The 13,126-nt window shown below is 40.7% G+C and overlaps 1 protein-coding gene across 1 annotated transcript in view; it reads right to left on the reverse strand.

Moving 5' to 3' along the window:
• Positions 1-940: 940 nt before the first annotated feature.
• Positions 941-13,126, reverse strand: part of whrnb (whirlin b) — a 97,267-nt gene continuing 85,081 nt past the window's right edge. Inside the window, 6 exon segments of the mRNA XM_062381156.1 lie at positions 941-1,117; positions 4,119-4,250; positions 5,974-6,149; positions 8,207-8,901; positions 8,961-8,983; positions 12,673-12,864. Of these exon segments, the coding sequence (XP_062237140.1) occupies positions 941-1,117; positions 4,119-4,250; positions 5,974-6,149; positions 8,207-8,901; positions 8,961-8,983; positions 12,673-12,864 (1,395 nt within the window).

A 13,126-nucleotide genomic window follows, 5' to 3' on the forward strand; every position in this document is an offset into this window, starting at 1 on the left:
GCTTGTACCGTATTAACATTGAGTGTTTGTTTGTGTGATCAGGACAACATTTGGTTAGACTGCTATTATTGGATGATACCGAAGTGGCAGTTTTAAGAACTGTGTTTTTCTGTGTTTTTCTGTGGACAATTTTGTCAACACAACTAGTCACAAACATTTGTGAGTAGCATAACTGAGTTCAAATTGAAGGCCTAGCTCAAAGGTGGTTCAAGCCCTGTATTCCTGTAATAATATATCAATTTATTAACGTTAGAAGGTCCCTACATTGACAGCGAAGCTGCTGTCACTGAGAATCCAAAGCTCTCTTGTTTCTTTTCTATTTGTGAATGCGTTCACTTTTGATTTCACCTCAAGGTTAAGTAGTAGTTCATCTGGCTAAACCACTTGTTTTAAACCTGCCTGGTTGTGTTTCAGCGTGTCACTTAATTTTTAAATATCAATGTTTAACTTGGAACTACAATGTTATATTTATGTAAACAACAGAGTCAAGAATCTTGCTGTAATTAACAAATAATCCTTTCAGAGTTCCTAGCTGCCTTGACAGCAGCTCTGCCTCCACAGATAAGGTATGAAGAATCAAAAATACCAAATTACGACTAGTTTACTGGCTAAATGTGTTTGGCTGTTTAAATATTATTTGTTATGGCAAGCCACCTATGAATAGTGAGTGTCCTCTTCAGGACACAGACAATAACATTCACGATTTGAATGCTAATGACCCAGGTATGACATTTATGTTAAATACTAGTGTAATATCCTTTTCTGAATTTAAATTGTGCAAATCTCTTTTGAGTGCAATCAGCAGCATACCCGACACACCTTCCCTGAAATAAAAGGCCTATGGGTGCAGGACAACATCATGTGGAGTTCAAATGTCTCCCTCAAAGCGGTAAAACAGTGTCTTCTTAAATCAAGATGCATAAAGTGCAAAGTCTTCATATTAGAGTCCCGGCTCAACCACCAGGAAGTCAATGTGATCCATGTCTTTGGTCTTGAAGGCCTCTGCGATGATGCGGGCAGCCTCCTTGTGCTCCCGACCTCTCAGGGATATTCCGTTGACCTCCAGGATCACCTGACCCACCTTCAGCTGGTCGCAGGTATGAGCGGAGCCTCCTTTCTGTCACCGGAGACATGGAGACAATGAAGGAGAGAAGGTAGATAACAATGTAATTTTTGACTATAGGCTTGAAGATTTTCCATGGATTTTAAAACAACTCATCTGAATATCTTCTTCCGTTGTAATTTACATCGCATTGTTCAGTCCCTTCCCTGGTGTTTATAATATTTGTATATTTAAAGGTACAGTGTGTTGCATTTAGTGATATCTAGTGGTGAAGTTGCACGTTGCAGCTGAATACCAGCAGTTGTCACAATATAGCTTGTCCAGTTTGGACGAAACATGGAACAAACATGTCAGCCTCAGTAGAGGACAAAGTTCAAATTTATTCTAAAACATCTTGCATATAGTTCAAGAGACCACAGCAGCTCAAAAGATCCTGTTAGGTCTATTAATGTAATAATCTAAATTGAGGTCAGACTTCAATTCAGCACTCACTCAAATTCCTAAATTCACAGTTTTACCCACCTCAGCAATTATGGCGCTTTCAATGGAAAATGGTGCAACTCCATCAAACTTCTCAGTGTCACTTTCTCTCATCGACCAATCAATATCAAGAAGGAGGCAGGATGTACAATATCAACATCATTAATGATGGGAGAGGAGAACATGATCATGGTCCAACTTAAAAAAATACAGTTTGCTCCATTTAAGTACTTTAGTTAAATGTAGAAATCCATCTAGTTTAACCTTTAACTGCCTTCATATTTGATATCAGTAAGATAGGTCAGCTGTGAAGAAAATAAAAGATGTGATTTGATGACTGAGATGAATAATTTCTCTGTTTGCATGTGTGAACAGTGTTAAATGGTCGTTTACCGCTGTGCACAGAGTATCACAACCATTTGCTCTTTTTCTAGGCAGCCTAACAGAGCCACGGGGTATATGTGTTTATCCATTCACAGATCCTTCTTCTTCTCAGGACAATCACAGCAGTTGTCATGAACATGCACTATTCTGAACATGTTCATTTGCTGTGACATTTATTTCAAATTAGCTGCTGTAAACATGACTGCAGGGCCAACAGGCCATTAGTAACGACTTTCAATTCTGACTTGTTGAGAAAAACTAAGGAGGTAATGAATTAAGTCGTTTTCAGATATGCGTAAAATACAGACAATTGGCTACGGCGTTTACCCAGAGTTTACCCAGAGTTTACCCAGAGCTTGTCTGTTAAACAACAGCATCAGGTAGATGTAGATCCTGTGATTTGTTTACAGCCCCCAAAACCACAATCTCTCGACATATTTGTTGGTGTCTTCTATGTGTTTAATGCTGGTTTTTTTTCATTTTTGTGTCTGTCACATTCTAGTAGAATCATCAACCCCCCCACATGCTTGCAGTGAATCCAGTGGGAGATCCCCAGCTGTGTTCACACATCAACTTCTCCTGGATTTTGATGGACTTTATACTAGGAGGTCAGGCGATTACACATCCACTTATTAAGCCTAGTTGTTAAAAGTACAATGTTGAGGTCACATTAAGTGGCCGTTTGTTAAGGGTTTTCGAAAATATAATCAGGCATAAATTTGAAAGTTTAAAAAATATATATGAATAACTCCAACCGTGTGGATCGTGCGGTCAACAAAATCAATCCACACATAAATGATCTCCTCCTGGTCAGACTACATCTTTCACTTTGGAACAAATCTACAAGGATGTAATTCATTACAAGTAATAACATAAAAAAAATCTTCAAAAGGATGCCCTGAATGTACTGTTGAGGATTGTTTAGTATCCAGGAGGAGACCATCTATGTGTGTATTGATTTTGAATTTCTCTGTACAGCAGTTATATATTGAATATTTTTGCTGTATCTGTTTTCGGTGTTGCACTTTGTAGACCAACATTTTTTCTTCCTGCTCGTTTTGATGAAAATCCAGCTTTAGCTGGTTGTGTACATTACTCTGATTGGAAGGAGGCTTGTGTTTTAAGGATGTTTATTTTATTAGTTATTATCGATAAAATCTGAATCAGTTAATATCTTTCTAACATCACCGCAGTGGACTAACTCCTGTACTGTCATTTCCACACATACCAGGCCAAAATGCACTGTCTGACAAAATGGTCTGACAGATATGATATTTGCATGCAATACTTTCTGATGCACAAGAAAAAAAGTGATGCAGACACTTTATTCTATTGGGAAGCTCCATATACTGTCATGATCCCAAAATATCTAGAATAATAGTTTCAATAATAAAAGTGGCTGTCGGAGTCACTGTGCACATAATAACTCATCTGAAAACGAATTCAGCCTGTCTGGCAACACAGCAGGCTTTAAAGAAAGATTCAATCACACACTTTCAATCTCTTTTATACCAAAAGGAATTCAAGAGACTGTGTGCAGCCAATCAGAAGAGGCCAAAACTAGCAATATTAGATTTCATTCCCCTGATATTATAGGAATATAATTAGCTTGTGTTCATGTGCAACATCACACTGATTAGAGGGGACACTGTGTTTGACGAGCTGATCAGTGACTGTGAAGGACATCAGCGTACTGACATTTACTTTCCTCCACTGTGCTGAGATTCACAGACACGGCTCAAAGGAGTCCTTGTCATGGAAATCACTGCACAGTCACGAAAACCCCTCAAGGATGGGGGTAGTTCTGACCAAGGCTCTGATGTTCATGCTGATGTTATCAACTCTCCCCCTCGGCCCATATAAACCACATGTGTTACGGGAATTTACTGCTTTGCTCTCTTTGTACTTGTTGGACTTAACAAAATGTGAAAGGTGCCAAAAAGAAATATCATCAGGAAGATTTGTCTTTGCAAATTGCTTTAGAGTGCTGTCTGGGCAAAAGGCTAATAATCAGATGTTGGAGGAAAACAGAGTTTCTATTAAAGCAGAAAGGGAGACGTTAAAGCATTTCTGCATAATCCTCAATAGAAGTCACCCACAGTAATTTTAAAAGAAAATTATTATTTGCATATGGGCAAAACAATGGCTTCAAACCAAACATGAGCAAAACACTTTTGTATTGTTGTCTCACCTGAATGGTGACTATACGTGGCAAAGGTTGGCATGTATTGGCTCCCCCCTCAATAGCGATGCCAAGGGTGTTGCTATTTTTCACCACTCGCACAAGGGTAGCGGTGGCTGCTGGGAGCGGTGAGCCAGTCAGCTGGGACACAAGGTGAAGAGGTGTCAGATCGAGAGCTTTATTTCATCTTTGCAATACAACCCAACCCAAGATTCCTTCTGTGTCAAAAAAAGGATGTTAATGGTTTGTATTTATAAAGCGCTTTCTACCAAACTAGAGCGCTTTACAGTACAGTAAGAAGAAGGGCTCTCTGAGAATGCCTACCTCTGCGCAGGCTAAAGGCTTGTTAAAGAAAAATTCCTGTATCTGCCTGTTTATCCAGATTTGCTACAAAAAGTAATACGCTATTTTTCGTTCCTACCCAAACATTCCACAACATCCCCCCCCCCCCCCCCCCCTCATATGTCCTAAGGTGTGAATTGCAGTGAAACTCCGTGGGGATGGAAGTCAGGACTGTGTTGCATGTGGCTGATGGGGGAGTGTCATTAACCTCCTCCTCTGTTCAGAGATGGCTTCCTTCACTCCTCTTTCAAACCAATTGTCTCCCCTGGCCAAAATGTTGACATTGTTGTCTTCATATGAATGTCCCGTGTCCTTTAGATGTGGGTAGACTGACCAGAGGAGCTGGCTCTCCTTTGCTGTGCCATCAGTTTATGAAGGGGTTGTTACGATTCCCAAATGTACAGGTCCGGGCATTCCTCACTACATTGAACTGCATATACTACGTTGCTCTGCTTCTGTCTGGGTGTTTTGTCCTTGGGATAAACCAGGTTCTGCTCAGGTTCTGCCTCAGTGTTGTAGGCTTAAAATGTGCAGTATGTGAAGATCAGGTGACCAGAAGGATCAGAAACACTGTAGGGACATCTGCTGGGGAGGTGGGGGATGACGGTTGCATTGGAGAGAGAGAATTACTGAAGCTAAATGGAGGCTGTAGAGTCTGGCGGTTTGGTGGGAAAGTTAAAGTACATGTAAAATCATTTTTTAAAGATGGCTTCTGCCACTTAAGGCTTCTATCAACCTGATGTATGTTCTAGTGTTAAAGTTCATGATATGTTTAGTTTTAATTAGCTATTTGCTAGAAAATATACGACTCTGGCTCCAAACTACATCAAAAGCATAAGATGGCAGCCTATATGTCCGGAATATTTAGAGTTTATTTTCTTACAGTGGGAGGAAGTGGAAATGCATTGTCCATTTTTATATACAGTCTATGCCTGTGTCATATGAGGTAGTATGATCTGCTGCAGGATTAATCACATTGCTTTTGTGTGTCTGTTATATGTTAGTGGTATTTGCTAACTTAAAGGTTCAGCGTGAACTATTTAGTGACATGTAGTGGTGAAGTTGCATGTTGCAGCTGAAGACCCCTCAACTCAGCCTCCCCTTCCAAACATGAATGAGAACCTGTGGTAGCCTTTAGTTGTCATAAAAACTAAAAAGGTGTTTAGTTTGTCCAGTCTGGGCTACTGTAAAAAACATGGCGGGCTCCGTAGAGAGGAGTCACTACCAACGCTAATATACACAACTTAAATATATTGGGCCCATTTTAGGGTAAAGAAAAAAACAATTTGTACAATTGAGATGATTAAACACTCCTGGTGATGAAAACATCACCAGGACTATTTTATATTTAATTTCTGCAAATAGATCCCTTCACCCAAATCTTACACACTGAACCTTTAATTTCAGCATCAGAAGAAGTTGAAGTTGAAATCACAGTTTGATAAATATGTGGGTTTTACACAGAAGGTCACAGTGAGACGGGACAATCGGAATGATCGGCTTGCTGAATTGGTGCTCTCACTTGTATCGTGGCCCCTGGAGGTGGTACATGGGCCCCTTGCTGTTCCAGATGGTTCTTCTGGTTCTTGCTGGGTCGAGGGCTTCCATCCTTACTGAGACCTCCTGCTTCAGCAATATCCACCCCGCTGTCCTCACTCAGAGTCTGGCCACTGTCTGACAGCTGGGACAGAGTCGCCCCTGGATCCCACACAATAATGTCAGTATGCAAACAGGCGTTACTGTCTTCATTAATCTCATCACAATTCTATATTAAATTTATTTATGTAAAATGTTAACCTCTTATCTTATCAGTATAGGCTACTCTGTTGATTTTGAAAAAATGCATTTCTAACTAGTATAATATATAATTCAAATATTGTATATAATGGATGTTGTACAATATAGCCACAGACTACCTGATTTGTGAATCAGCTTCGCACAAATATTTGCAGGGTTCTTTTATAGGGTTTGTAATATTGTAATGCACATTTTGTAGTATATTGTTAGGGTTAGAAACACGTCGGCTTTTAAATGTTCTTTAATTTCTTAGTTTGCTTTGGCTTATTTCATTCAAATGTATTTGTCTTAATCTTAATGTTGATTTTATCTTAAAGGGTTTATGAAACTCAATACATCAATATTGAAGGTGATGAATATAGGTTTCTTAAAAAAAACACATTAGTGCATTCACTATCAATAACTATTAGCAGCAAAGTGTACTTAAAGTATAAAACTTAAAAATACTTGTTCTGTACAGTCACCGCTATATTATTATTAGTGCTGTCAAACGATGAAAATATTTAATCACGATTAATCACATTTATGTCATAGTTAACTCAAAATTAATCGTGATTATCGCAAATTTGTATCTATCCTAAATGTCCCTTCATTCATTTTTTCTCCATAATTTTTTGGGGGTTTTAATGCTCTATCAACATGGAAAGTGGATTGGCTTGCTTTATGCAAATGTTTTTTGAAAAACAACATTGCCAAACAGGGCGGTACAAAATAAAAATATAAAGTGCACATTTCAGGTAAACAAGGACCTATAGTGCAGTTAAACCATGGCTTAATATTTTCTTTTTATCAAGTTTGCTGTGAGAATAGCAGTCAGGCCTCTCAAATAGACAAGCAACAAAATAACAAACAAACAAAATACACAGTGTCGGCCTACTTTGAAACAAATTAAACACAGAACTGTGTAGGGCTATTTGAGTCCTCCCCATATTAGGGGAAAATGTATGAAATAAGAAGTACCCTATTTTGAAATAAATAAAAACATATAGCTGCAGCCTAGTAGCTTAAAAATATATATTTTAGTTGGCGAAATATTAAAACAAAAAGCGAGAGCAGGTCAGACTGGAGGTGAACACAGATACTGAAGCTCGATAGAAACCAACTGCAGCTTCTGCTCTGATCGTGAAGCTGAGGCGCTGATCTCTGATCAGCTGAGACCAGAGAAACTCTGTGTTTTCACTGTTTTCATAGTTAAGAAGCAGCCAGTCACTGAGACGCTGCTTCACGTGAACGAGCTCTGATCTCACTGTGTCTCCCTGAGCGAGTGCGCGGGGGCAGGGGGCGGGGCTACGGTGCGCTATCTGGAACCACACACACACACACAGACACACACACACTCACCCGCTCCTTGTACTTCATGACGGCGTGATATGATGATGTTTTAAAAAATGATTGGGACTTAGTCAACCACCAACATGCAAAAGCGTGTGTCACACGGCGAAAGCGTGAGAGTTGGCAGCTCTGCGTTAATCTCGTGATAAAAAAATTGACGGCGTTAAAATGGGTTTGCGTTAACGCCGTTAATAGCACGTTAAACTGACAGCACTAATTATTATATTACTGGAACATTATGGTCATTATCATGTATTAACATTTCATTAGTATTTTAAGTTGTAATTTGTTGAGGTTAAACAGTTCATCATTCAGCAACTGCTGGGGCTCTCTACAATATTGTAAGTTCTCAATCTTACTATATGAGTGTGAAGATAGTATAAGTTGTGATTAGGCGCTATACTATTAGGATCTATACTTTAATATGCTGTGCTTGTTACAATTAAATATAGTTATAATTTGAGATTTTACACCAGATATAAATGACTCAGATGCTGACAGACAAGTCCTCAGATGTATGACAACATACAGTATCTCCCCATCACTAACATATTAAGCTGTACCAAATATATTTTGGTAATATTTGTATTTCTGCACTTGAAGACGACACAGTGACACTTGCGTACCTCTTTGCTGTGGTCTGCAGTCTGCAGACAGACGGTTTGTGTCTGTAACGATGACTTTATGAGTGAGGGCAGGTGAGCGGAGCAGGTCTGGAGTACAGGGAGGAGGAGCAGGTGTGATGAGAGAAGGGCAGGGGGAGGGACACGGCGATGGATGGGGTGACAGATGAGGAGATGGCATGGGAGAGGCTGCTTTTGAAGAAGAATCCGACTTTGACAAGATGCAGGACTTCTCATAGGAGCTGGATCTGGAGGGGAACTTTACAGATCCCTGTGAATTAGAGCCGGAGGAGCCCTGGTGCTTGAGGAAGCCTGGGCAGGTGTGATGTCCAGAACTAGGCCTATTGTGTTGGACAGGATGTTGGTGGAAGTGATGAGCGAAGTGTGGCTGGTTGAGGTGTTCTGAGTCAGAGAGCTGGAAGAAAGTCTGGCAGGTATGATGGAGGGCATTGAGAGAGGTGTGGTGGCTGGCTCCTGTGCCTATGTGGTCTGCCAAGGTTGGGGAGGGCTGGTGGGTGGTGGGGAGGGATTTGAGCGACTTGTGGAGGCAGCCCTGCAGCAGCTGGGTGGGGCCAGAGAAGAGCATGCTGGAGCCAGGCTGCATCAGCCGGGCCGAAGGCTTCCGGCCAAGATCCATCGCCCTAGGTGACCTGCTCTGGGCCTGGAGAGGAGCAGCTCGGAAGGGTGAGGGAGATCGACTTGTAACCTGCACTTTATCCTGTCAGTGAAAGTAGAAAGACAGAACTCATGAATCAACCAGGATTGGTGGAGCTCCTCTCACTGATAAGTATCAAATGAAAAAAAAAACTTTTAATAGTAATCCTTAAGATTCACACACATTGAGTGTGCTTATTGAAACGCTAACCATGCTTATGTTTAAAAAGAATATTAATGCTTTGACATGTGGCTGGAATAACTTTTTTTTTAACTTTCTCAAGCCTCAAATAGTCCCTGTTGCTCAGAGCTTTCATTTTTGACGAGTGAGCTGCTCTCTCTGATGAGCACTTATAGTTTAGAACCCATTAATAGCCACTCGCAGCAAAAAAAATTTAAATGCAATTTTCTAGTGCTGTGCGCACCAGAAACAAAATACCATTGTCCTCCTTTGTTTGGGTACGGAGGTAAATGTACTAATATTTTCAATAAATTGATATGTTTAGTATTTAGCTGTCTATGTGTAGCATGTGACAGCTGCATCTAGGATGCGCCTGTTGTTCACAGAGCGTGTATGCAGCAGAGTTACTACCTGAGGTTTCTGGTGTATTCAGGGATAACAGTAAGGCTATGTACTCAAGTAAATGCTAGGACATCTACGGTAGCCATGCATCCTCAAGTCCTACTATAATAACAGTATTAAAGAGTTCAATCAACATATATGCTTTCACTTCTAAACAGGTACAAGAAGTATAGCAAATATCTATGTTTGTGACATATATGAAAGATAGAATGTAATCACTATTGTTTTAACTAACCCTGTGTACAATGAGGAAATAGGTGAGACCCTGACTCTTGAACAGCAGTGGTGCTCACACACAGGAGACGCCCCAGAGACATGCCGCTCACACTGGCAGTTTGAACACTCTAACTGGACAACATGGGCTTCGAAATGGAAAACAAGACATTTCATTATGCCCAGTTGCCACTCACTGAAGTGTTCTCAAGCGCCCAGGATTCGGAAGCAAATTCTCTAAATCCACAAGCCAGATTTCAGGGTAATCTGTTGTGGATATTTAAGGTCACCCTCTGACCTTTCATTTAGCAATATCATCATCTGTACACTCTATATTTATGCCTATATATACTACATATAAGATTGCAATGAAAGTTAACCGACAGTAGTCCTCCTCCAATGAACTCTATCAGTTTTGAGCTCCATGAGCCTTTATCCCCTGCCTTCCCCTGGCTAAAAGGAGTCAAAAATGCTAATGAGAGATTTAATGAATTCATGGTCAACTTGCCGTGAAATGTGCTGAGCAGAGCCATGCTCCCAAGGGAACAAAGTCTTGATTTGAATGACTTTCTTGGTGTTACCCTCAGGGATGGCTTTACAACTTCAACCGAGTGCAGTGTTAATAAACCCGACACTGTCCTGCTGTAGATGTAATGATCATTACTGTTTGAATGGGACTCCTATTGGGGCTAACAACTCTAAGCTTTGTTATATTAATTGAATCTGTCCTCTGGAAATACTGTAACTCTGTGGTCTGTAAAAAATGGACCAACACGGAAGATCATTCACACGAAATCCATTTTTATAGCAGATAAACCCCAAAAATGAGACCAGGCCATTGTGTTCTCCTCTCGCCATCAACAGAGCAATAAGCCTGCAGAAACAGTGTGAAGCTTTGTGGTACTACAGGGCTCAATCTCAAATGAAAACTTTGTATGATTTACTTTAGCCTACTTCATGAAGATGCCAGATGGATGGGATATGCCCAATGGGACAATATAATGAGCGCAAGAAAGTTTAGACGGTTAGAGCAAAGGGATTTTACCAGTAACAGCTGAATCATTAGAGGCCGTTTGAGGCTTGAGGGTCTATATCGTTTCAATGCTGCAGAGGATTGTTGTTCTGCCTCTGGGCTGGCATCAACCGTTGCTGCTGCACTCATCTGCACTGCAGTTTCTGCCATGTCTGCTCAGCAACTGGAATGGGTTCGTCTTCTGAGGAGGCCTTTCATGTATTCTGACAACATTAACATGTAGGAGTTCAGACCGCTGAATTTGTGAAACAACTCGAGAAATTTAAACAATTTTGAAACTCATAGAGAATCTCTAAAGGAGTTCTCCTTTTCTGTTTTTTCCCCCTGTCATGTTCAACATCACAAACACAGAAAACAGAGGGTCTTTCTCATTTAGATGTTTTTTGACCTGTTGAAAAGGGGCTGTAGAGAAACTAAGTCAATCAGTGTAGTTTGGACGTAATCTTAATTCAGCCATCTGCCAAATGCAGAAGCTTACATTTTGTATTGCTTTTAAGTGGGCTCTGAAGTCATCCTGCAGACTAAAGGTGCTTCTCTGCTAACAGCTCTCTATCGCCGCACCAGCTGTGTAGAAATTGTGTAAATCTTGTTGTCATCATTACTTTGTAACAATTAATCGTCAACAAAGGAAACAGAGTTGCGTTTCCCTTCCTCAGTGCTTCGGACCAAGGAGACAAGTGGACATGTCACAGCAGGAAAAGCACAGTTGTAAATTATAATTTGATTGATGACTTAATTGTAAGCGCATCAAAAATGTCTGCTGTGAAAAGGCCTGTGAAATTGAATGGGAAATGGACTCAGACATATTTTGAATTTGACAGAAAATGAAATTGCCAATGAAATAAAGAAAAAAATAATTTTTGTATTAGGACTTGGTTGAAGCACTATATATAGATGCAGATAATTTACCATTGTTTTTATATTTCATCTATTTAGTTGTCCATGATATGTTATACATTTTAAAGCTTGTGTATAAGGGCTTTACTGTAGATCAGCATGTACTTTCTAAACACCCCCAACCCCTTTTCTTGGAATGCTCCACTATCTCTAGCTATGTTAATTACAGTTATTGGATATTCTTAATGACTGTCTTGCCGCCGCAGTGTTGCCATGATGAACCTAAGTGGCTATCAATCAAATGCAATTAGCTTTTAATTGGGGGTTGTAATTTTAACAACCACAATAATGAGTTGCAGCATGGGCAATTTCACAGACATGTGCTGCGCTATGGCAAACACTGACATCAGCCCTCTTTTAGTAACAGCACCAAACAGACAAAACAAATGCACTAGAAGCTCCTGAAGGCACAACGAGTTTGGCCAGGCAGTGGGCCGGGACTCTGGAGCAGAAGGGAACCATCCACACTTCGTTCAAGCTGAATAAAAGAGGGTTGTCAGATCAAGTTGCTACATTGCTTCTCTATAGGGCCCAGACAGCTGGAGAAAGTGGGTCAGCAGGAGAATGACACCTGTCAGATTCAAGTCTCTGAGGACTGACAGGGACCACAGTAAGCATTGATACTCGTTGACCTGCCACAAACCGTGCTGCTCTGTGTCAGATTCGACCAAATGGTTCCTGTTTTCACTATCGTCTAAAGACCAGGGGAGATGAGGTAAATTAACAAGCAGGTTCCACTCCAGTGCACCAGGCAGCAGTAATGCAGAGGACTACATAACAGTGGGAGAGATTCCGATTCTACTGCTGTTGATTATAAAAATAGACAAACCGGGACAAACACAAGTGTCAAAGTTTGCACTTGAAATGCTTCCAAAAAACAATTTTATGTGTAGATTTCTTGGGATTCAAAATATTTCCTCAGAACAAAAACTTGGACACTGCTGGTATCTGCAAAGGTTCCTATAGCACCACCGCAAATGTCTAGAAGTGTTACAGCCTTTTTCGGAAATGCAAAAATAAATGGCAAAGTAGGCAACATACCACACAATATTACAACAGATTTTTTTTTGTGATAGATAAGGGATCTACCGTAGCTGGGACAGTGTGCACTGTATCATGGATCACAGGAGCTGCGTGGTTGCAGTGGCCCGGCGGGTGCAGCACCCCCAGGCCTCCGTGCCAGGCCTGGTGGGCTTCCCTCTCGTGGTTCAGCACCAGTCTGTCATACAACTCCAGATCCTGGGGAGACACCAGGCTCCTCACCTCAGACAGCATGGACAGCTGCAGGGAAGAAGCAGAAAAAACTAGTCGAGAATCGACCACACAAGAGGGAAAGAGCAGGGAACAGTTAAGAGTAGGTGAGACTTAAAGCTTTAGGATTTTATAGACTTTTCAATTCCCATCCATTGTGACTTATATTGAATAAACCCACACATTGTAATTAGCAAAGTGGAGGTCTCCAGGTTCAGTTAAACCACTGAAAGATATGTAAACCTGTTTGCTGGAGTTTTTTTTATTCTTCTCTCTGAGGTTATTGACATGA

The sequence above is a fragment of the Platichthys flesus genome, chromosome 3 (genome assembly GCF_949316205.1).
Source record: "Platichthys flesus chromosome 3, fPlaFle2.1, whole genome shotgun sequence".
In the NCBI taxonomy this organism is placed as follows: domain Eukaryota; kingdom Metazoa; phylum Chordata; class Actinopteri; order Pleuronectiformes; family Pleuronectidae; genus Platichthys; species Platichthys flesus.